The following is a 25085-nucleotide window of genomic DNA, read 5'->3' as shown; positions in this document are numbered from 1 at the left end:
AAATGTCTTCCAATGAGAACAAAATACAAATGTTATCAACCACCTCAGATATTAACTCCTGTTGACTGGAGTCAGAAGTTGTGCAGCTGTACAGTGACTCTGTGCTGGGAAGTGCCGGTTCTGCAATGTTTAATACAAGCATGTCCTGTAAAAGCATGTGAAGTTCTTGCTTTTGTGCACCGCTGACACTCCTTTCTCTGCATGCCAGCTTTTCATCGGCATAAGTCTCCATCGCACTAGGTCTGCCATTGCATGTATCATCACAATCACACAACTTAGCACAAACATCACAACAACCATGACCTGGAGAAAGTGGCTTTGTCTTTTCCTCATCAAAAATGTGAAGCAATTTCACACGGCGGCAAGTTGTGGTCTCCACATACTTTTTCATCTGGTCTGATACCCACACCAATTGTCTGCCATGATACAATATAAGAGCGTGGGAGTCTGCACCATCTCTCCCTGCTCTTCCAATGGCCTGCATGTAATCCTCTATTTCCCTCGCTGGTCCATAGTGGATTACCATATGAATGCCTTTTAAATCGACCCCCATACCTAGTGCAGATGTGGCAATTACCACTCTGAGAGTGGAGTCAGGGTTTTTCAGGGAGTTAGTGATATGCTCTTGTACATCATCATCAGTTGCAGAATGGTAGCCTACATATCCACTAACCTATTGTCACAAACATCGTTAGCACCCAGTGGATAGCAAAAACCCTTTCCCATAACAGTTTTAAAAACATGATATAATTCTGTACATTCTGAAATGCTGTTGCAGTATATCATTATTTTCTCTGCTCTTGGTCCCTTTGTTTGCAGTTCCTCACACAACCATGCAAATGTCTTTGCTGCATCAGATGTCACCTTCTTTGCGGCAAGCCTGATATTTGGCCGATCTGGAGACACATTGATCTCAATACAGTCCTGCATTCCCATGAGTTTGATTAGCTCCAGTCTGGTCTTCTTTGATGCAGTTGCTGTTGCTGCAAACAGTGGTACACGTCTGTGGAGTAGTGAACGAAGCTCACCTACAAGGCCACACCATTTCCTAAAGGGTGTTCCACCTCCCTTTTCCTGGCCCCTGTTAAAGAAAGAAAAAACGATTGTCAAACATTAATCACAGACCAGTGCTTTCAGCTTAACCCACAGCAGTTGCACACAACAAAGATTTGGCCATAGCCACTATATTGCCTTATATTGGATGTCTATGGTGGCCAAACTGGCCATAGGTCTACTGTACTAGCCTGGGTAACCCCCCCCCCCCCCCCCCCCCCCCCTCGCCAGATTTGCATTCTGCCTGAGGGGTCAGGCAGAATGCAAATCTGGTGAGGGGGGAGGGGTTTTCCCAGGCTACTACTGTACAGGCCATTTAACACTCAGACAATTCCAGGCAACTTTTTCTGTTATTCAGGATATATTGAAGATAAAATCAGCTGAGTTTGTATTTGGAAAAATATAATTACCTATGTATTACACTGTTTAATTAGCATTTGTAGTAGTAATAGGCAGCTGTACTGTACTGTAAATTCTACAAACTGTTAATAAATATTTCAATCAATCAAAAAAAAGCTAGGCCAGTTATTGGGAAAAACAAAAGTCATAAAGCATGTTAGCCTTACATTAACAATTATATTAATATTCACCATCTTATTTTACCCTAAACAAATAACTCATGCCGTTTCATTGTTATAACTAATTACTCACCACTGAATCACAGTGTGCACTTCATCCACTGCTATGCCAAGTAAACGGTGTTGAAATAAGGGTTTTTGTAGCACATCTCTCCAGTAGTCGTTTCCAACAAAAAGTTCAGGTGAGCCAAATACAATAGAGAACTCTCCCTTTGCTATTCTCTCGTCAATGTCCATTTGTTTTCCTGCACGCGCCGCAGATATGCCTTTGGAGTTCAGTAGCTGGACTTGATCCTCCATGATCGAGATAAGCGGACAGATAACTAGCACAATTCCATCATTGGGCCATTTGACCGAAAACTTTCCTAGAAGATTGCATACCGTTGGCCACGATTGAAATATAAGACTTTTACCGAAAGAAGTCGGTAAGCAAGCAAGAACGTCTCTGTTGTCAATTAAACTTCTAATGCAAAGCCGCTGTAGTGGCTTAAAATCAGGAATTTTATGAATCCGACAAGTTTCTTCAATTACTTCTTTGAATAGTTCGTTTGGTATATCCATATTGCAATCCAACTCGTAGCGAGAGTGCGGCACAATGGCAACTGGCGAGTAAAGTCGGGGGGAACTAACATTTTGATCGCGGGGGAGGAGGAATTATTTTGGGTACTTCCTGTTTGGGAAGCCTGTCATCCTGTTTGTTGTAGGCAAACCATTGCCTACAACATGACGTAAGCATATCATCCGGCTCCAGCCCGGATCATATACCGAAATGAAATGGTGCCCAGGCTAGCTGTTTTCTACCAGGTAGGGGAGGGGCGGAGCTGGGCGGGACGGGGGCGGGCGTTCAGATCGGTGAACCAATGATCCGACGTTGTGATCCCACCCGCCCGTCTATCACGGTGGCTGGGCCAGGCTAGTTGACGGGCAGCCAGTGTGTGGAGGTTGTGGACGACTGGCGTGATATGGTCTCTGGAGCGGGTATAGCCGCGTTCGCACAGCAGAGTTTTATTTATTAATTTTTTTACATAGGCCTATTGGAGTTTATTGAGGACTTTGGATAGCAGATCTACAAGCTCTCGGTGCCGTGCTACGAGCTTGTAGATCTGCTATGCAGCATGCCGTTGGCAGTATAGTCTAACGAGGATGACATGAAGGCGTGGAACGTGGATGAGTGTTTCGGCAGCAGAGGATGTCGGGGATGGACCGGAGATGGACAATGCATGTTCCTGAGGTGGAAGAAGGCTGTTTTTTAACGAAGTGGTTCAAATGGGGGAGGAATGAAAGCGTATCGTATATAGGGTCAAACATGACACCTATACTGTAGGTTCCAGACGTGGGTGGAGAGTGTGACGAGGGAGCCGTCGAGGTTAAGTGAGAATGTCCTGAGGGACCAATGACAATGATTTCCGATATTGTATTGCTGTTAAGTTTGAGAAAGTTATTTTCCATCCATATTTACCCTTCCCCTCCTCGAACCCCCTCCAGAGTACATGAACAACGTGTTGTCTAGCGGTGAAGTGTCTAACCTGTTTGCCCGGGACGAGATCGATGACATCACCCAGGACCTGATCCCCGCCATGAAGCGGCAGCACCCGCGCCGGCCACCCACCCCCGAGAACCTCTATGACTACTTCCTGTCCCGCGTCCGCAGCAACCTGCACGTTGTTCTGTGCTTCTCGCCGGTCGGGGACAAGTTCCGCACCAGAGCCTTGAAGGTGAGTCACTCGGTCTTCCCTATACGCAGGTTGGCAGATGCAGCTGTAAAAAGTTTGATGTTACATTTTGTCATGCTATGCTGTTACGTTACATGTTATGCTGAGTAGCGTGGCATTGGTCCGACCTCCCGTTAGTCCGACCATTACTAACACTATCCCAAACCCTAACCTTACCCTAAACTCACATGAAGCCACGGGTGATTTGTGACCCGGACCGCAGCACATCTGACCTGTACAGGTCAGACTAACGGGAGGTCTGACTTAAGGGCAGTCCCTGACTCCCTGTTATGATGCTATGCTATGCTATGCTATGATATGATGTGTTATGCGGGGGGCATATGTTAGTCCGACATACCAATAGTCCGACATATGCGGCCGGTTAATATTCACCCTTGGCTGCGACATGCGTTGTCGGTTAAGACACATGTGGCCGGTTAAGACTCACCCGTTGTTTCTGCATGCGGTTAGGGTTTGGGGTAGGGTGTCGGACTATTGCGTGTCAGACTGTTAGTATATGCACCCGATATGCACCCGTGTTATGCTAACTATGATGTGTTATGCTAACTATGATGCTATGCTACACTATGCTCTTATCTGCTGTGTTATGCTATGCTATGCTAACGGTATGACTATGCTCTGCTGTGCTTCCAGTTTCCAGGGCTGATATCTGGCTGTACGGTGGACTGGTTCCAGCGCTGGCCTCGTGACGCTTTAGTGGCTGTATCTCATCACTTCCTGTCTCAGTACCACGACCTCCGCTGCTCACAGGAAGTGAAGCAGAGTGTGGTTGTTACCATGGGAACATTCCAGGTTGAGTCATTGGATACAAAGTATATGTATTGATTGTCACAAAGTTTGGGTGCTTGTTACTAGCACACTTAGAAACTAATTAACAGCAGTCAAAAAATAATAACCGTATAATTTGTTGTTATTTTGAAAGTAGTTCTGACCAAACCAATCAGATTAATTTCTCGAAATGAATTGTTGTATAGTGACCTTTATTGTAGCTGTGTGTGTGTGTGTGTGTGTGTGTGTGTGTGTGTGTGTGTGTGTGCCTCTCCACAGGACCTGGTAGCAGAGACGTGCGCGCAGTATTTTGAGCGTTTTCGCCGCCAGACGTACGTGACGCCCAAGTCCTTCCTGTCCTTCATCAGTGGTTACAAGGTCATCTACACTGACAAGGTCACCCAGGTCAACCTGCTGTCTGAACGCATGAAGACAGGTAGCTGTCTTGTCTGTCTGTCTGTCTTCTCGTAGAGTTATACAGGATCGAGGGCGGACAAGGAGCGACAACTCTCTGGGCTCTGGGGCTTGGTCCGTCCGTCCATTTGTGACAGATGGTTTGTCTGCCTACTACTAGTTTAGGAAAGTTAGCGAAATGTGCAAATCTGCCAAAAATAAAATGCTTACCACTAGGCTTTCTTCACAAATGTGTTTATAAAGGTGTCTACTATCACCTCTCAATTTGTTCCAAGCCAACTCCCTTGGGAAACTTTGTGACAGCTGCTGAAAGTTGGGTATTACCATTAACAATCTACAGTAATATAAGGCAAAAAATGTCAAGATTTCATTATGCTTTAAGTAGCATGTGACATGCTCCTTGGGCTAAATTTGGCCATAGCCACTTGCCCAAATGTGCTGACCTCATCACATTTACAGCTATGTCCGTTCTTAGCCGAATGAGTGTGTTTTTGTTCAGCTTGCAATGGATTCAGAATCATGAAAACCCCTATAGATTGACACGTCACATGTTACTTTCAGCAGCTGTCACAACGTTTCTCAAGGGAGTTTAGGATGGAACAAATTGATATGTGATAGTAGACACCTCTAGAGAACACATCTGTGAAGAACGCTGAGTAGTATTAAACTTTCTCTAATACGTAACTGTGTGTGTGTGTGTGTGTGTGTGTGTGTGTGTGTGTGTGTGTGTGTGTGTGTGTGTGTGTGTGTGTGTGTGTGTGTGTGTGTGTGTGTGTGTGTGTGTGTGTGTGTGTGTGTGTGCGCGCGCGTAGGTCTGTCCAAGCTGAAGGAGGCGGAGCAGTCAGTGAACCAACTCTCTAAAGTGCTGGTGGTCAAAGAACAGGAGCTCTCTGTGGCCTCCCAGAGGGCAGACGAGGTACTGCAGGAAGTCATGGTCAAAGCACAGGCTGCTGAACAGGTTTGTTTCTTTCTTTCTTTCCTAACCTCTTTTACGAAAATAAAAACGTTTCACCTACTCACCAATACAAAGACGGGTTGTGTCATTAGAAAGCCTACTTCCCCTACTGAACTCACTCTGAGCCCCACACCACAAGTATAAAATGTACTTTTTGGGCAGAAAGTGAGTGGGGTAACCTTTAGTTACTCCACTGCGCCCTCTACCGATATTGCCAAGAGAGAACCCTCATAGAGAAAAGACTTCCTCTGGTGAAAATAAATCCCTTTCTGGCCAAAAAGTGCATTTTATACTAGAGTGCGTCCACTAAGGAAAGTAGGCTTTCTAATGACACAACCCGCCTTTGTATTGGTGAGTAGCAGAGGAGTAGAGAGGTTGGTCCGCGTTTCATGCGAGCCAGGAAATAGAACGGTCGCATAGCCTCAATGCAACGGCAGTATAAAGTGCAGGAGGCTATGGACCAGAGCTATACCAAAAGACCTGAACTTTTAACATTCAGTGGTCTGGGGTTTTCTGGCTCAAACAAGTGCTCTGATTTTGCGAATCCGATATACAGTATGTCAATGGGATTTCCCAGCCGATGTCATTGTTTTGCCTGTTTTCATTGCAGCTCAAAGGGCTTCCAAACCCCAGAGAAAACTGTTCAAAGTTCCGTTTTTTGGGGTGTAATTGAGGTCATAAAACTTAAAAGAAAAACGAAAAAGAAATTAAAGTAAAATGTAAAATAAAATGACTTAGGCCAATATTTGAACATGCCATTTTAACTTAATGGCAATTATAACCCTGATTTAGGCCAAATTTGGAGTGAATGGGAGTGAATGGGAGGTACTGTTACTATGGGACTGATACTATGGGAGTGAATGGGAGGTACTGTTACTATGGGAGTGATTGGGAGTTAATGGGACTGAATGGGACTGAATGGGAGTGAATGGGAGTGAATGGGAGGTACTGTTACTAAGGGACTGATACTATGGGAGTTAATGGGATGAATGGGAGTGACAGTCCCATAGTAACAGTAGGCCTATCTCCCATTCACTCCCACTCACTTCCATTCAGTCCCATTCAGTCCCATTCAGTCATATTCACTTCATTCCCTTTCACTCTGAATGGGAGTGAATGGGATGAATGGGAGTGACAGTCCCATATTAACAGTACCTCCGATTCACTCCGATTCAGTCCCATTCACTTTCATTCACTCCCATTCAGTCACATAGTAACAGTACCTCCCATTCAGTCACATAGTAACAGTACCCCCATTCACTCCCATTCAGTCCCATTCACTCCCATAGTCTCAGTCCCATAGTAACAGTACCTCCCATTCAGTCCTATTCACTCCCATTCAGTCCCATTCACTCCCATAGTATCAGTCCCATAGTAACAGTACCTCCCATTCACTCCCATAGTATCAGTCCCATAGTAACAGTACCTCCCATTCACTCCCATTCAGTCCCATGCACTCCCATAGTATCAGTCCCATAGTAACAGTAGGGGAGACGGGGGTAATGTGAGACACTTTTTACATTTGCTCCCCTCTAGGCGAGCTAAAATGATCAGTACAATTTACACATTTCCTATTAATTTGGGATGATTCCTAACAATGGAAATTATCAGAATGTATTCAAGACAAATGGAAGTGAAAATATGATTTATTTATTTTTTTAAGTGGTCAGGTGTCTCACTTTACCCCAGGGCAGGGGTAAGACAGACCAGAAAAGTCAATGGGGTAAAGTGAACCAGCCAGGGGTAAACTGATCCACTTACCTTTTTCACTTTAAAACTACCATAAAAACACATGTAACAGTTACAATACTGACAGCTAGCTTGACAACCACACATTCCAGAACTAATGTCAGAGTAGTAACAGAATCATGGGAATTGGTCATTAAGCACATCTTTTTCTAAACACTTGAAAGTATAGTACAGTCACTGTAGGGGGGTATCATGCACCCCCCGGAAATATTCTTCTAATCAGTGTTTTCTTATTGGAAAAAATGTGCTGAAAATGATGAGCTATGATAAAAAAGTTGTCAAAATGTCCCACCTACCTCAAAACCCCCTTTTTGGTATATGGCTCTGGCGAAATTGTGTAAAGGCAAATATTAATTCACTAAAATTACATAAATAGACATGGAAGTCTGACATTGGTCATGGAGTATCTTGACACATAGGGGTAAGTAGCAGAACAGGATTTGGGGGGTTGCTACCATTATATTCTTAAATATGACCCACATCATCCTCAAAAACATATGGTGTCCGCTTGACTAATAACAACAAAGATGGTTATTCTCCAACACATTATGGTGAGTATCACTGCCTCACTTGTATATAGAAAACTTCCCATATCCCTAAGCTTCAATTTGAGCCCAAGATAACCATTCTATTTTGTAAATTACTCTTTCTGTAGCCAAAATTCTGAACTATACCTCAAATCGGTGAAAATTGTATATTTAGTCAGTATCAGCTATACATTTTGAATAAATGAATGAATGACTGAGTTTGAACTGACGCCACATCATGGAATATTTCTTACTTGAATAAGCTATGTTAAAAAGTTTGCAAAGTGTCCCATCTACTATTTTCATGCAAATGAGTGCCTCCATTATCAAAAAATCTATTTTTACTACTAGCCCTTACCCGTTGTGAGATATTTGGCCCCCCTTGTGGCCGTGGGGGGTACTGCGCCCGGGTGCGTTTGTAATTGACTAATCAATTCATTAATAATCATTAATGTGTCAAATCGAAAAAAGGGCTTCATTACGCCCTCCGCATTCATAATTATGGTCAATGCCTGTGTGAAAAGTGGGAGTGATTGGTGCAGGCAGTAAGGAGTTACGGCAGTGTTTCTGACAGACACACACACAGACAGACACACACTCAGACATTGTTAGAATTATAGTATGATATCTCAGCCAATATTGCACTTAAATGAACAAATAAGGTGTCTAGACCTATGTTTTGAGGGTCAAGGATCTCAGTGAAACTATTCTTAAAGTGACCACATGTGCCCGTGGCATGCTGGTGTACAAATCAGTGCCAATTAAATCAGTTCCTCTATCTCGTCGGCTTCTTGTCCATGCTCTCCAGACAGTGTCAAGGAGATCAACCAGTGACGTTGGTAGGACTGCACCGCAGGACACACTGGATTAAAAAACTCTTTCGTTTCAACCACCCCTGCCCTTCATCATAGGGTTTTGGTTTTTCCAAAAAAGCTTCATCAGCTCGCTTGTACACAGTGGTTCTCTTCAGAGCAGAGTAGCATGGAGGAAGACGAGCCAGGTCAACTTTAGATTTAGAAATGAGTTTGTCATTTGCCCCCACCACTCTTTCACTGAAGACTCACAATTCAAATAGCTCTATAGCTCTAGCCAAGCCATGTGGCCCATAGGGCAGGAGCCTAACAAGTACACTCCCTGGCATGACTAGTATGTCGCAGGGACCCTTTGGTATTACCCAGCTGGGGATCGAACCCCTGACCATCCAGTCTCAGGGTGGACGCTCTAACTACAAGGCCACTGAGCTGTTGGATGGAACCAAATGGACCTGTAAGCCTTGCGGAGCTATGAGGCCCATAGGGCAGGAGCCTATCTCCTGTTTCTGTAGTAGGAGGCAGCTTGATGTACAAGTACACCCCCTGGACATGACGCTAGTATGTAGCAGGGATTTACCCCAATCCAACCCTTGATGCTGAGTACCAAGCAGGGACAAGCAGGGAGGTACTGACTCTTTGGTATGACCCGGCCGGGGATCGAACCCCGACCTCCCAGGCTCAAGGCAAATGCTCTGACCACAAGGCCACTGAGCTGTTGATATTCAGGGCGGGTGTGCAACTCTGAATGTTGAAATGTGCCTTGTGCTACACTATGGAACAGATCCTTAATTAGTATAGTTCGAGCAATTCATCTGTCTGCTGTATGGACAGAGTTGCAACTCTGAATGTACAAATGGAACCGTAAGGGTTATGGGGGTCCTTGAAATGTGCCTTGTGCTACACTATGGAAGAGATCCTTAATTAGTATAGTTGGAGCAATTCATCTGGGAGTGTATGGTAAATGGTGCATTTATAAAGCGCTTTCACCCATTCACACACCCATTCATACACTGATGGCAGCGGAAACCATGCAAGGCACCAACCAGCACATCGGGGGCCGTTAGGGGTTCAGTGTCTTGGGGAGCCCGGGTTTGAACTGGCTCCAGTGGACGTCACCCGTGCCAAGTTGCTGCGGACAATGGTGGGGGAAAATGTCAAACTCACTTCTTAAATCTAAAGTTGACCTGGCTCGTCTTCCTCCATGCTACTCTGCTCTGAAGAGAACCATCGTGTTGCCTGATAGCTGATGTAGCTGATGAAGCTATTGTGGAAAAACCAAAACCATATGAAGGGCTGAGATGGTTGAAAATCCTTGTCATTGGAGACCATGGACAAGCAGACAAATAAGACTGATGAGTTCTATGAACACGGTGACTGATTCATGTGACTGATTTTGTTCTTTATGGTGCAGGCTAGGGTGGTCACTGTTTGTACACTGTTGCTTACATTTTTGCCTTTGAGTGTGTACAGGAATAGGATTGAATACTGTTACAGGATTGTGTGACTGTTTTAATGTTGTACTGCATATTGCAGGCCATTCTATAGCCTAGTGTGTATACTGCCGTATACTATTGTTCATACTAAGGATGTTTTTAGTTTGTGATGTTATGCTACAGTATATTCTAAATCATAAAGCTTGCTTAAAAACACAGCACCTGTCTAGATGTTATATGCAATATTGGTATATCTTACTTGGTATAAATGTGACTTTATTGTAATGGCGGCACTGATTTGTACACTAGCATGCCACGGGCACATGTGGTCACTTTAATAATAGGTTAACTGAGATCCTTGACCCTCAAAACATAGGTCTAGACACGTTATTTGTTAATTTAAATGCAATATTGGCTGAGATATAGTGAAAATCGATTGTTTTGATAATGGTGACACTTATTTGCATAAAAATGGTAGATTGGACACTTTGCCAAGTTTTTAACATAGCTTATTCAAGTAAGAAATATTCCATAATGTGGAGTCAGTTCAAATTCAGTTATTCAATAATTTATTCCAAATGTATAGCTGATACTGACTAAATATACAATTTTCACCGAGTTGAGGTATAGTTCAGAATTTTGGCTACAGAAAGAGTAATTTACAAGATAGAAAGGTTATCTTGGGCTCAAATTGAAGCTTAGGGATATGGGAAGTTTTCTATATACAAGTGAGGCAGTGATACTCACCATAATGTGTTGGAAAATGACCATCTTTGTTGTTATTAGCGGACACCATATTTTTGATGTGGGTCATATTTAAGAATATAATGGTAACAACCCCCCAAATCCTGTTCTGCTACTTACCCCTATGTGTCAAGATACTCCATGACCAATTTCAGACTACCATGTCTATTTATGTAATTTTAGTGAATTAATATTTGCCTTTACACAATTTCGCCAGAGCCATATACCAAAAAGGGGGTTTTGAGGTAGGTGGGACATTTTGACAACTTTTTATCATAGCTCATCATTTTCAGCACATTTAAAGAAGAATAAGAAAACACTGATTAGAAGTATATTTCCGGGGGGTGCATGATATCCCCCTCCAGTGACTGACTAGTAAGTCTGAACAAAATCAAAGACAACATTCTGTACAGAACACAGAACACAACACACACGCACACACTTCACATCTCTACAAAAAGCAACAAAAAGAGATAAACGTTTCTCTCGGTCGAAGTTTCCCCCATTTAACCCATTAAGACCGGGAATGCATCTGTGTCACTTTAGCATAGTAGACAGCAATTGGGTTCGGAACACTTGACCCTTAGAGCAGGCTAGTAGGGGCTCAGCACCATCAGAACCAGCTAGAACAGCTACAGCTACAACTAGGCCTACTCTACATTCCAGCCCTGAAGGTTACAGTTTGTAAATACATCAACGATGTGATTATAATCCATTTCTAATGGATGAAGCCTTGGCCTGGAAGAGAGGTCATCAGGTGGTCTCCAAACGTCTTTTTCAACCCTCAACGTGTTTCAACCCTCAACAACTACACTCTCCAGTTGGCGGGTCAGCAGTGATTTGGCCAAGTCACTGCCCCTCTCCTCCAGACCCCCAGCTATAGACAAATCTGTGGAGGGGCGCCCGGGGCGCAGCCATCACCGAGGTGAAACCAGCTATAGCATTGGCCACACCCGGCCAACAGGGAACACAGTGACCTGCTGGCCAGGTGCAGCAAACCAGTGCTGACCACACCCCAGCGACCACCTCGCCCAGGGAACCCCCCGCAGATCCGCCCACTGTCCTTTCTGTCATGCCTGAACCAACAGGAGGCTCCCTCGGCCTTGTGTGTTCTTGGGGGACTGCAGGCACTGAGGTCTCTAGGACTATGGTTTGCCTCATGCCTAGGGTTCTACTACGTCTCACCAGACTGTTCGTCTGTGCGGTCCTTCGAGTCTCCCTTCCCCCCCCCTCCTCTTTTTTTTTTTTATATATATTTTTTATCCCACGATTTTGTAACCCATTTTTCACCCCTGTGTCAATCATCTAATGTGATCCTGGGCTCTACACACCCTCCGCCAACCTGGGGAGAGCAACGGACTTAACTCATGCTTACTTCATGCTTGAGTGTCCAAGTTGCTCCTTTACACCTGACAGAGGGGAGTTTCCCTGTTTGGACGTAGCGCGTGGAAGGAAAACGTTATTCCAACCAGTTCCTTTCCCCTCCATCAGGCCCCCGGCTGGCCAGGGGGAGGCAGTTTAGAGACCAGGATTACTGCATGTTTTTGTGAGGGTACCTACCCTAGGGGACACGGGGAGAACATGCAAACTCCACAAAGAAAGGCCCTTTTGCCAACCCCACCTTCGGGTATGTGCACTGATGACGTGGAGGAGGAAACACGCCGCCAGCACCCACAGCTCCCCGAGCGGGAATCGAACCCAGGACTTTCTAGCTGTGAGGCGACAGCACTACCAACTGTGCCACCGTGCCCCTCTTCCTCCCCTCCTCTTGGGAGACTCTGGGGGTATTGCTTATTTGTACATTCTGTAGCTTGCTTGGTGCCCTCTTGCGAGTGCTGCGACAGGGGTTGCTGGCCCCTGTTACCCCGCCAGTCTTTCCTGGAGGTCAGCTGTCTCTCCAGCGTCACTGACCTTCCTCGGTTGCCATCCAGACTTTCCTGGAAGTCACTGGTTTCCAAAGGTGAGGATTTTCTCTCTCTCTGTGTGGTTCCTCCACGTTGTTTAGGTTGTGGCAGCTTCTTCACCACATCACATTTCAGAACATGTGCCACACCGTTTTCCTTTATAGCAAATGTGGGTCTCTCCCATGCTTTCGTGTTTCCCGGGATTCTTCTGATAATTTGCAATTGTTCATATATTTCTGGAGTATTATCTTTTCTGCCTTGGCCTCAGCGGCTGCCTTCTTCATCTCCACAAGGGCGGTTCCACCCCAGGTTGTCTTTCTGGTGTACCCCACACCGACATTTTGGTAAACAGGACCTCTTTTAGCAATTCAGGCTAATCTTCAGCTAGCAGCAATCTCATGGATGTATATGTTGGTAGTTCATCAACGTGTATGATTTAAGTTTTTCTACATGAATTAATTTGCTTTAATACAACAGCTGATTATGTTGACAAGAAAATTTACTTTTACATGCAAAAAACATATTATTGTGAAAATAAACATGCTTACCACATTATAATAAGGTCCTCTCCTCCATGGCAGGTAGGAAATGGGAGGGGCTTCAACATATAATGGTCACATGGCACAAATGTGTTGTGGTCATACGATACAGGGGGTGTCTCAGTTTACCCAGTGTCTCACATTACCCTTGTCTTCCCTACCTCCCTTTCACTCCCATAGTATCAGTCCCATAGTAAGTAACAGTACATCCCATTCACTCCCATTCTATCAATCCCATAGTAACAGTACCTCCCATTCAGTCCCATTTTGAAAGGTGTGTTAAAATGGCCTAAGTCACATTTTATTATGACTTAGGCAAAATAAAATGGCCTAAGTCTCCCTCTTGATATAGGCCATTGTTCTAATAGGGTGTAACAGGAAGGCCTTTTATGTTAGGGCTTAGGCGATTTTACCAGAGGTGGCCAGCATCACCAGGTGGTGATTTAGGCCAACAACTCATTTTCGGCAAAAAATGACTTAGGCAATTAGTTTAATAAGGTGACGATACAATAGATCCCATGATATTTTAGCCAGATGCAATTTCCTGGGAGTCTGGTAGGACTACAGTAAATAATAATTAAGAAATCGCTGTACAATTTGGTAAAACCTGTACATCAACATAACGTAAAATAGACACTATAACTATTTGCTCACTATAACTATAACTATGACGTGAAATTATCCATTCATTTTCAATGGGACTTTAATTTTGGTGTAAGATGAAAATCTACACTAATAGCTGAAGGATCAAAAACAGCAACAGAGTCAAACACTTAAGTCCTTGTTTCCATTCAGACCCTATGCAATCAATTCATAGACATGAAGAATACAGTAACAACAATCACACTTGTGTGAAGTGAGGGGTTCTCCTATCTCATACATCACATTCCATGCTCAGCCAATCAAATCATTACAAATCACTTTTGGTGTCTTCACTTTTTCTGCCCCCTCTTTTTATCCCCAATATGTAAAATCAGAAAATCTAAAAATCTCTATGGCATGATGATCAGCCAATCAAATCATCGTGTTTGTGTTCACACAAAGACAAAGCCCAATAGGACGAGCTAGCACCCCTCAACAAAAAATCAATAACATCAGTAACAACAACAAAATATATCATCACAGAAAAATATAAAACGCTATATGTATTATGTACAGAGTGGGAGAAAGTTAGGAGGGGGCGTGGTCAACTGTTTAAAAGAGAAGTGATAATTTTTTGAGGGAAGGGGTCAGAGTATTCCACGCCTGGGTGGCCGTGCTGTAGAAGGAGAATTGACCCATATTTGTTTTGAAATATAGGAGCAGTATAATAAATATTGTCCTTGTCTATCGACCTCCCTACGGACATACAGCTGTTTAATTTGATCTTCCGTGCGAGCTTATTTATAGTGGACACTTTCTTTGTTTACCCTGTGGTGTGAATGCAATGGTGTCTTAGCAAGTGACCCGAGTTATTTAAACTTTGGTCACAACCGTTTAAAGTGGACAACTTTTTTTGCCCTGTGAGAACTGGACACCAAGGTGTCTCTTCAGATTACATGAACTCTTGTCACAATGTTTACATTGGAAAGGTTTTTGTCCAGTGTGGACACGGAGGTGTCGCTTAAGGAGAGATGAGATTCTGAAACTCTTGTTACAAATTGTACAGTGAAAAGGTGTCCTGTGTGGACACGGTCAGTTTAACTGACAACTGAAACTCTTGTCACAAAGTTGACATTGGAAAGGTTTTTCTCCAGTGTGGACACGAACGTGTGACTTCGGATTAACTGACGAACTGAAACTCTTGTCACAATGTTTACATTAGAAAGGTTTATCTCCAGTGTGGACACGAAGGTGTGACTTCAGATTAACTGACTGACTGAAACTATTGTCACAATGTTTACATTGGAAAGGTTTTTCTCCAGTGTGGACACACTGGTGTTTTCAAGTAGGATGATGTAATAAAACTCTTGTCACAAAGTTGACATTGGAAAGGTTTTTCCCCTGTGTGGACACACTGTTGTGCCTTCAGGTGATGTAACTCTTTGAAACTCTTGTCACAATGTTTACATTGGAAAGGTTTTTCTCTAGTGTGGACAAGGACGTGTGACTTCAGTTTAACTGACTGACTGAAAGTTTACATTGGAAAGGTTTTCTCCAGTGTGGACACGCTGGTGTGCCTTCTGGTGATGTAAATGATTGAAACTCTTGTCACAATGTTTACATTGGAAAGGTTTTTATCCAGTGTGGACACGAACGTGTGACTTCAGATTAACTGACTGACTGAAACTCTTGTCACAATGTTTACATTGGAAAGGTTTTTCTCCAGTGTGGACACGAACGTGTGACTTCAGGCAAGATGATGTTCTAAAACTCATGTTACAAAGTTTACATTGGAAAGGTTTTTCTCCAGTGTGGATACGAAGGTGTGTTTTCAAGTAGTATGAATCAGCAAAACTCTTGTCACAAAGTTGACATTGGAAAGGTTTTTCTCCTGTGTGGACACGCTGGTGTGCCTTCTGGTGATGTAACTGATTGAAACTCTTGTCACAATGTTTACATTGGAAAGGTTTTTCTCCAGTGTGGACACGCTGGTGTGCCTTCTGGTGATGTAAATGATTGAAACTCTTGTCACAATGTTTACATTGGAAAGGTTTTTCTCCAGTGTGGACACGCTGGTGTGCTTTCTGGTGATGTAAATGATTGAAACTCTTGTCACAATGTTTACATTGGAAAGGTTTTTCTCCAGTGTGGACACGAACGTGTGACTTCAGATTAACTGACTGACTGAAACTCTTGTCACAATGTTTACATTGGAAAGGTTTTTCTCCAGTGTGGACACGAACGTGTGACTTCAGGCAAGATGATGTTCTAAAACACATGTTACAAAGTTTACATTGGAAAGGCTTTTCTCCAGTGTGGATACGAAGGTGTGTTTTCAAGTAGTATGGATCAGCAAAACTCTTGTCACAAAGTTGACATTGGAAACGTTTTTCTCCTGTGTGGACACGCTGGTGTGACTTCTGGTGATGTAACTGATTGAAACTCTTGTCACAATGTTTACATTGGAAAGGTTTTTCTCCAGTGTGGATACGGAGGTGTGTTTTCAGGCGGGATGAATCGGCAAAACTCTTGTCACAAAGTTGACATTGGAAAGGATTTTCTCCAGTGTGGACAGAAACGTGTCTCTTCAGGTCAGCTGACCGTCTGAAACTCTTGTCACAATGTTTACATTGGAAAGGTTTTTCTCCAGTGTGGATACGAACGTGTCTCTTCAGGTCAGCTGATCGACTGAAACTCTTGTCACAATGTTTACATTGGAATGTTTTTTCTCTAGTGTGGACAAGCTGGTGCTTCTTCAGGGAACCTGATTCACTGAAACTCTTGTCATGCTGTTCGTCATCATCGTCTTCATTGGTCTCCTCCCAATCATCACTGTCTTCAGTGACTTCAGTGTCAGATTCAAGTTCAACTTCAATCTCAGAGTAGTGGGAAGATATGTCTTCTTCATCCTCCTCATCAGATTCAAGTTCAACCTTAATCTCAGAGCAGTGGGAAGATATGTCTTCTTCATCATCCTCATCATCATTATTTTCTTCTTCACCTTTCACTGCTAGTAATGTCAGCGTTGACCCAACAGGTTCCTCTGGTCTTTGAAGTAGCTCCTCCTGGTCTTCTTTAAACTCCTCCTGTTGGTCTTTATGCTCCTCCTGTTCATATTTAATGTGTGGAGGCTCTGGTTCCTCCTGGAGCAGACTGTGGCTCCTCTCCTCTTCAGGAGAAACCTCCTCTTTACACACAACCATGTGCAGGATGTCTAGGAGCAGAAACATAACATGATGGTCAACACTGGATTCCTAAAATGTAAATCCATTCTTCTTCCATGTTCCATGTACAAAATAAATAAATAATTACCTACCAAGATAAGATTGACTAAACCGTTGAAAAAGTAATGTTTAGTAATATATTTAGTTAGTTTAACACCAAAATTAATAATGTTACAGCAAATATTTCATTTGAATCGTGACATTTTGAAACAATAAATAAACGATACTTCACACCCGACCTCTGATTTGGAAGTAAATTAGTCATGCCACTCAGTGCATGACGTCATGAAACAGAAGCACTTTGCAGAAAGCACCATCGAAGTAGGTGAGAGCCTCATGACATCCCTATCAGAATGTCGCCAACGGAAATGGCAAAATCTACTGGAGACAACTGATATGGCAAAAAACAGCAAAAAGGCATGGAGCCTAATCCGAAAAATCAGCAACGACCCGTCAACCCCAACACAGCAACAATACACCACCACCGCCAACCAAGTTGCATATCAGCAACCACCACCAAACAGCCAAGACCAAAGGTAGACAGACTCTAGCCTGAGCTAACGTGTTAGGTTTCTGGTCTAGAGGGGCAGGTCGTGGCTCAGATTTGGAGCGACGCCCACCCGGAAGGGTTGACTCCCACTTTTAGACCAGAGTGACCAATGCGTTCCTCCAGGCTTTAAAATTTTGCACCAACAAAAATGAAAGCCTGGTAACGAGGCTAGACAGACTCCAGCACTCCCAAACCGCCGGAATGACTGAGCCGTTCTCCCTTGAAGAGCTCAATATCAGTATAAATGCCCTTAAGACTGGTAAAGCCATTGGCCTGGATAACATCTTCACTGAAGAGATCAAACACTTTAAACCTCTGACACGAAAATGGATCCTCGAGCTGATGAACAACTGCATGCTAACAAGAAACATCCCAAAGATCTGGAGAAAAACCAGAATCATTGCTCTCCTCAAACCGGGTAAAGATCCACCATATACAAAGAGCTTCCGCCCGATCTCCCTGCTATGCCACCCGTATAAGCTGTTTGAGCGCCTGATCCTCAAAAGGTTGGCCCCAATTGCTGAACCAGCCATCATCCCCCAACAAGCTGGATTCCGACCTGGCAAATCCACAACAAGCCAACTTCTGAACCTCACTCAGCACATTCTTCTTCTTATCGTGTCCACAATACAGTCAGTTACAACACATGTGGTTCAGCCACAGCTGAACACATTGCTGTCCCTTTTCATTGAACTCTGCAAAGTCCGATGCTGTGCAGGGATGTTCCAGCAGGGGGCATGTGAGGAGGTGCTGCATGGTCTGCGGCTCAGTGCCACAGTCACACACAATGTCCTCGTCATCAGAAAATCCCCATTTTGCGAGAGTGGCTTTTGCTTGCCCAACACCAGATCTTAATCTATTTAGGCATTTCCACACTGCATAGGTTGAGTCTGCTCCAGAGCATGTGAGCGGAGCGGAGCACGGAGCGAGCGAGGAGCGGAGCGAGGGGATTTTGACGTGAGCGTGGAGCGGGTTTTTAAATGGGTCAGATTGACTTCCGGAGCGAGAACTGTCCTCCGCTCTGAGCCGCTCCGAGCCGCTCGGAGCGAGAACTGTCCTCCGCTCCGAGCCGCTCAGTGCACACGGCACGGCGCTGTGCAAGCTTGGCTAGCAGTTTACATCAATCGTTGCCTCTCAAGCAGGCTCGGCACCACGGGGGGGCAAATGGGGGGGATATTTGCGCCCTTAAATCAACCTCTTTGCCTTTTGTGCCCCCTCAAAATCTCAATTGCCCCCTCAGTTTTTCATCCTGGCCCGAGCCTGCTCTCAAGCCCATACCCGTAATCTGCTTCACGGACTGTCCATGAGAATTGCGTGACATTGCGTGCAGACATTGCATTGGGTCTGTTTTAATTATTCTATGATATTTTAAATAACGAAATCAAGCTAATTTACATCATGCTCCAAAAAAGACCGCATGTTGCTGCAACATGCGGTCTGAAACGAAGGCCTTCAGGTTTAATTAGCCAATTTCAGGAAAACAGCATTTTATTTTTCCCCCCGTCATTTCTTTCTGCTGAGCGGAGCGGGCATCTGAGTGTAGCCTCGGAGCGAGCACGGAGCGGGGAGCGCTCCATGCGTAAATGAAGGTGAGCGCTGAGCGGTGTGGGGGGAGATGAACGTGAGCAACAAAAGCCGTCGAGAGCGAAGAGCGGAATTATCGGCCGCTCCGCTCCGCTCACATGCTCTGGTCTGCTCCAGGGGGTAGTGCCTCGCTAGCCTTTAACTCCATCGTTGCTGGTGGGAGATTGCCAGTTCTTTCTTCCCACTGAGTGACTCTCTCACTACTTATGCTCGGTGTTCCGAGCAGAGGGATGCTATTCAGGACACTTTTCCTGGATTTAAGACGTCTTTTGGCTGGCACATGGCCGAAGAGAGGGTGTCTTTCGTCGGTATTCTGTTGTAGCCGCTCTTTTCTGATTGCTGCATTCCGTCGTATCTCTGGTGGGCTATGCCTGGCAGGATGTACAAACGGTCTGTGGGTGTAGGTTTCAGACAGCCTGTGATAAGGCGGCAGGTAGCATTAAGGGCGGGGTCCACCTTCTTGGCATGGGCAGATCGCTCCCACACTGGGCAGGCATACTCGGTAGCTGAGTAGCAGAGCGCTAGTGCAGTTGACTTACGAGTCTGTGGGTTAGCACCCCAGGTTGTGCCAGTGAGCTCAGCACATTGAAGATGGGTTTCAGAAAGGACTGGTAACAGGTGCTGTCTTTGTTGATCTGTCTGCCGCATATGACACTGTCAACCACCGCCTCCTCCTAAAGAAGATCTTGGAGCTGACAAAAGACCTGGCACTCTCAGACCTCATTGGAGCCCTCTTGAAAGATAGGCGCTTCTATGTTACCCTGAACAACAAGCAAAGTCGCTGGCGACGACAAAAGAACGGCCTACCGCAAGGTAGTGTGCTGGCCCCACGACTGTACAATTACACCAATGACCAACCAATGGTCCGGAACACTGAGAGATTCATCTACGCTGACGACCTCTGTATAACATCTCAAGAGACTACGTTTGAAGCAGTAGAAGCAACCCTCACCTCAACCCTAGATGAGCTACTCCTCTACTACGAGCGCAACCACCTACACGCAAACCCTGCGAAGACTCAAGTCTGCTCATTCCATCTCAGGAACGCAAACCGACCTCTTAACATTGAATGGTCTGGAACACCACTTGAGAACTCTACCAACCCTGTCTACCTTGGTTTAACCCTGGACCGCACCCTCTCCTTCAAGGAACACATAAAGAACACCAAAATGAAAGTCAGCTCCCGAAACAACATCCTACGGAAACTGACCAACTCAAAATGGGGAGCCACAGCACACACGTTGAGATGTACTGCTTTGGCCCTGTGCTATTCCTCTGCGGAGTATGCGTGTCCTGTTTGGGAGAGATCAACCCATGCCAAAAAACTTGACTCAGTGTTGAACAACACCTGCCGTTTGATAACTGGTTGCTTGAAGCCTACCAACGTGAACAACCTACATCTCCTCGCTGGCATTGCCCCTGCAGATGTGAGACGGGAAGCCACCAGCCGAGTAGAGATGACAAAAGCTACCAGCCATGAACGCCACCTCCTTCATGGACACAAACCCTCAGCCCAACGACTGAAGTCAAGGAGAAGCTTCCTCAGCCATGTCCAGCCCCTTACAATATCCCGGGAAGAAACCAGACTCCAGCTATGGACAACAAAGCTCGAAAATGACCCCCCTCCTATTGACATGGGAATCCCCCCCCTCTGAAGACCTCCCTTCTGGCTCAGAAGCACCACGAGTCCGGTGGAAGACTCTCAACCGCCTGAGAACAGGAACGGGGCGATCAAAAGCTGCTATGGCCAGATGGGGCTACAAAACCGGCCCAACCATCTGTGAATGTGGAGAAGAGGACCATACGATGCAGCACTGCCTTGTCTGCCCTCTACTACCCAAATTGTGCAGCTTAAAAGATCTTGCAGAGTTCAACAATAATGCAAAAGACTGTGTAAAGAAGTGGGAAACTGTCATCTAACCACATGCTTCAAAGACACGAAAAGAAGAAGTTAGCTAGTGTAGATTACATGTAGTTTACCACGTATGATGTTTAGTTAGACAGCCGTGCCTGAATTGACAGGGTGTGCCAGCGCGGGATAGCCGAGCCAAGGGTAAGGGGGCTTATTCATAACTTATGAATAAGTCATGACTTCGAGAGCGGAAACTTTGTTACATAAATCGAGCCGACAGTTCTCAGCAATGGCTATTGACTAAGCTCACGAGCAGGCCAACGCTGTCATCAAGGCAGACGGGGGTGCGATTGGCGTGACTGATGACCCATCAGCACTGAGAATATGGATGATAGCTGGTCCTGAAGTCAGTCACTTGGTTTCACAGTATGAGGCCGCATGTGGGGCCAAAGAGGAGACAGAACGAGTACAAAGAGGTTTCCTTGATAAAGTAGAAAAGCTCTCACAAGTCATGAAAGATATGGGCAATCCTTTCCAGGAGGAGAGTCAGGACCTGCTTTCACTTGATACAAAGGATATTGCTCACCCCACTGCCACCGAGCTGATTGGCACACACCTTGAGAAAGGCAAGGTCCGTTTCCAGAGGTTTATGAAGGGACTGGAGGGGAAAGAAGAATCCACCTTCTATGAAACAATCAAGAGGAATAGGGTTGACTTCTTCCGACCACCAACAGTGGCTTTGAAGAGCCACTGTTGACTCTTCAAAGCTAAAAGTACTGAAGGAAGACTGTCAACTGTTCTCCAAGCTGTTCATATCATGCCAGAGCAGAGAGTGTGACTTGAAGGAGTTCTTCCGTCATGAGAACCAGTCACATCCTGCTTCCCTCAGTGATGGTGGAAAACATCATTGATGGTGCAGCGTTGGTGAACAGTCTGAAGGAGTTCAAAGACGTTTGAAGAGTATGCAATGCTTGATGTCCTTCCTACAATAAAAGCATACTCGACCAAGTACAAGAGAACAGACATTGTGTTAGATGTTTACCGGCCATCTAGTCTGAAAGCTGAAACTAGATTGAAGCGTGGACGTGGGGTGAGACGCAGGGTATAAGGTTTGGGCAAAATTCCCTCAAAATGGCCAAACTTTATTAGAGAAAATGACAACAAAGCTGAGCTATTCAACTTTCTGGCTGATAAGATAGCATGTGTGGCCTCACCAAAACATTTAATGTAGTCATTGTGACCAAGGAAGAAGAGGCTATCATTGTGCATGCCACAGAAGCAGGCAGCAGGGTCATCATGGTCAAAGCCAACGACACAGATGTTGTTGTCATCGCAGTCAGTGTTCTGCAGTTGTGGGTTGCCTTTGGCCATAGACGGAACTTAAAGTGGATTCCTGTTCATGACCTGTGTTGCACTCTTGCAGAAAAGAGCAAAGGGATGCTCTTCTTCTATGCCTTCACTGGCTGCGATGTTTCAGCATTCTGCGGAAAAGGGAAGACGTCTGCGTGGCAAACCTGGAATGTTTGTGATGAGGCTTCCGGCGTCTTCAGCAAACTCAGCCATAAACCTGTAGTGGATGATGAAGACCTGAAAACCTTGGAGAAGTTTGTGGTCATGATGTATGACCGATCCAGCACAGCTGGCGTCAATGATGTGAGGTTGGACTTGTTTTCTCGGAAGCCATTCCTCCAACCCAATCAGCACTGAAGTAACATATGAAGCGTGCTTCCTACCAAGCGGCCTGCATCTGGAGTCAGTCAACAGTATGTCAACCAGAAATGCAGACTCCCGCCAACCGGGGCTGTGGCAATCTGTGGCAGATTGATTGGACTGAGCTCCCACCCATTGCAGAGAGTTGCCAGCAGCTGACCAAGTGTGGATGCAAGTCGGAATGCTGCTGTCGATGCAAATGCTACTCCTTTGGTCTAACCTGCATGGCACTGTGCAACTGCAGGTGTGAGGTTTAGAAGCGTTGTAGTATAGGCGTACTATACTATTGTACTATAAATAACAAGTATAGGCCTACATGTAAAAAAAACTTAAAAAAAAGAAATAAATACTCCTGGTAGGGTTACCCAAGTCGAAAAGTTACTACATTACATCCCCCCCCCCCCCCCCCCCACACACACAAACTATAAACCTCTAACAATACTAAGATATACACTACCATCCATTTTACCCGAGTCATACATAACACAAACCTCTAATTTAGCAGAATATTAACGGGACTGATATATGGTACAAGGAAGCCAGTGAGTAAGTCCATGGGTCCAAATTTGGATTCTACATAGTGAAAATTGTATGATTTGACACCAAGATCATTCAAATAGGACATGTCTATGGGGTTTTATTGCGAAATGCAAGATTACTGTATGTTCAATGAAGGCCATCTTGAAAAATGGCCGCCATCTTGAAATTTTATTTGGCCAGATGGTTTTATGAAAAGAGCATGTGTGCCAATTTTGGTGCATGTATCCGCAAGTGAACGATTATTACTGCTATCTGCCCCGCTTCCAAGCAAGTATTTTTCCACACCTGATAGAAGTCGCGTCGCACATAATGATGTTTCAGTTTTGTAAAGAGTAAGAAAGTGCAGACGCTAAGCTTGCAAATACTTGTTTGAAAGTTGTTAACCACTTAGACACTCAATACTTGAGTGAACTAACTCTCTGTACTTAAACACTCTATACTACTCTGTACGTAAACACTCTATACTTAGTGAACTAACCCTCTGTACTTCAGGAACTAATACTTAATTGATCAGGGTCAACCATCAGCTATGCAAGCAGGTGTGTAACTGTCTAACTGATGACAATTAGGATAATGGAAACAGGTGCTCCCAATCTGAAGAGCCGGAAGCAAATCTACTCCCAGACACAACACACAGACATAGATACCAAGTCAAACTGAATTTGCACTATTTATACTACTAGTTACAATACGTTCTAGTTTGCCATTGTTATTGTACAGTGAAATTAAGACATTGTGGCAGCCCTACAGAACAAAAAAAGAAAGGAAGAGCACATGCAACTTACCGAGGTGTGGGTGGTCTTCAGCTTCCTGTTTAATAGAAACGACTTCAGCTTCCTGTTTAATAGAAACGTCTTCAGCTTCCTGTTTAATATTAGAAATGTCTTCAGCTTCCTGTTTAATAGCAACGTCTTCAGCTTCCCATTTAATAGAAACGTCTTCAGCTTCCTGTTTAATAGAAACGTCCCTGGCTGAGTCTGGAGAGTTCATCTTCACTCGGGAGTGATGCAACATGGGTATTGTAGTTATAAGTCTGGAGAGTTCATCTTCATCTGCAGTCTGGACTCTGGTCTGAAATCAAGTGAATAAGGAAGGACTTTAATAACTGGAGACCTATAGTCCGGCAGCTGGGGATATGGAGTGGGAAATTTGTTATATATTTTTTTCATTTTTCAAACCTGTGTCAATTATCTAACGTGACCCTGGGCTCTACACACACTCCGCCTAAATGGGGAGAGCAACGGACTTGAACTCATGCTTACTTCATGACCGAGTGTCCAAGTTGCTCCTTTACACCTGACAGGGGAGAGATTCCCCAGCCGGACGTAGTGCGTGTAAGGAACACGTTATTCCAACCAGTTCCTTTCCCCTCCGTCAGGCACCCCGGCTGGCCAGGGGGAGGTAGTTTAGAGAAGAGGATTACTGCATGTTTTTTGTGAGGGTACCTACCCTAGGGGACACGGGGAGAACATGCAAACTCCACATAGAAAGGCCCTTTTGCTGTGGAGGGCAGTAATCCTGGTCTCTAAACTACCTCCCCCTGGAGGAAACTGGAGGACATTAAATCCCCATTGACAATGAACGAAGAATTCAGCATCATAGTGTCTGAGCAAATAGGCATAGTATACATTAGTGTATATACGAGTATACGAAGATAAGAGCGCCCACACAGTAAGGGGCGCCCTCTTTTGCTGCTCCCTAAAAGCTCAGTGAGATGTTTATTTCAGATCTAGCCTTTGGTCAACAAGAAAACTACAACCAATTAATCTGTCTGGAACAACAAACTAATTCCGTGTTAAGATCTGTTACAATAGGTGTTCGTTAGGGTTTGGGT

The 25085-nt window shown here is 44.8% G+C and overlaps 1 protein-coding gene across 1 annotated transcript in view; it reads left to right on the top strand.

The window, feature by feature from the left end:
* dnah5l (dynein, axonemal, heavy chain 5 like) overlaps positions 1 to 25085 on the top strand; it is a gene marked incomplete at both ends in the record, with an annotated part of 158706 nt that overhangs the window by 97684 nt on the left and 35937 nt on the right. Inside the window, 4 exons of the mRNA XM_083777797.1 lie at positions 3117 to 3346; positions 3998 to 4156; positions 4412 to 4568; positions 5359 to 5504. Coding sequence (XP_083633923.1) covers positions 3117 to 3346; positions 3998 to 4156; positions 4412 to 4568; positions 5359 to 5504 — 692 coding nt within the window. The remainder of the gene's footprint in view (positions 1 to 3116; positions 3347 to 3997; positions 4157 to 4411; positions 4569 to 5358; positions 5505 to 25085) is intronic.

This window comes from Protomyctophum parallelum (genome assembly GCF_964188405.1).
Source record: "Protomyctophum parallelum genome assembly, chromosome: 12".
NCBI classification, from domain to species: Eukaryota; Metazoa; Chordata; class Actinopteri; order Myctophiformes; family Myctophidae; genus Protomyctophum; species Protomyctophum parallelum.
This window is presented reverse-complemented; position numbering and strand designations above follow the sequence as displayed.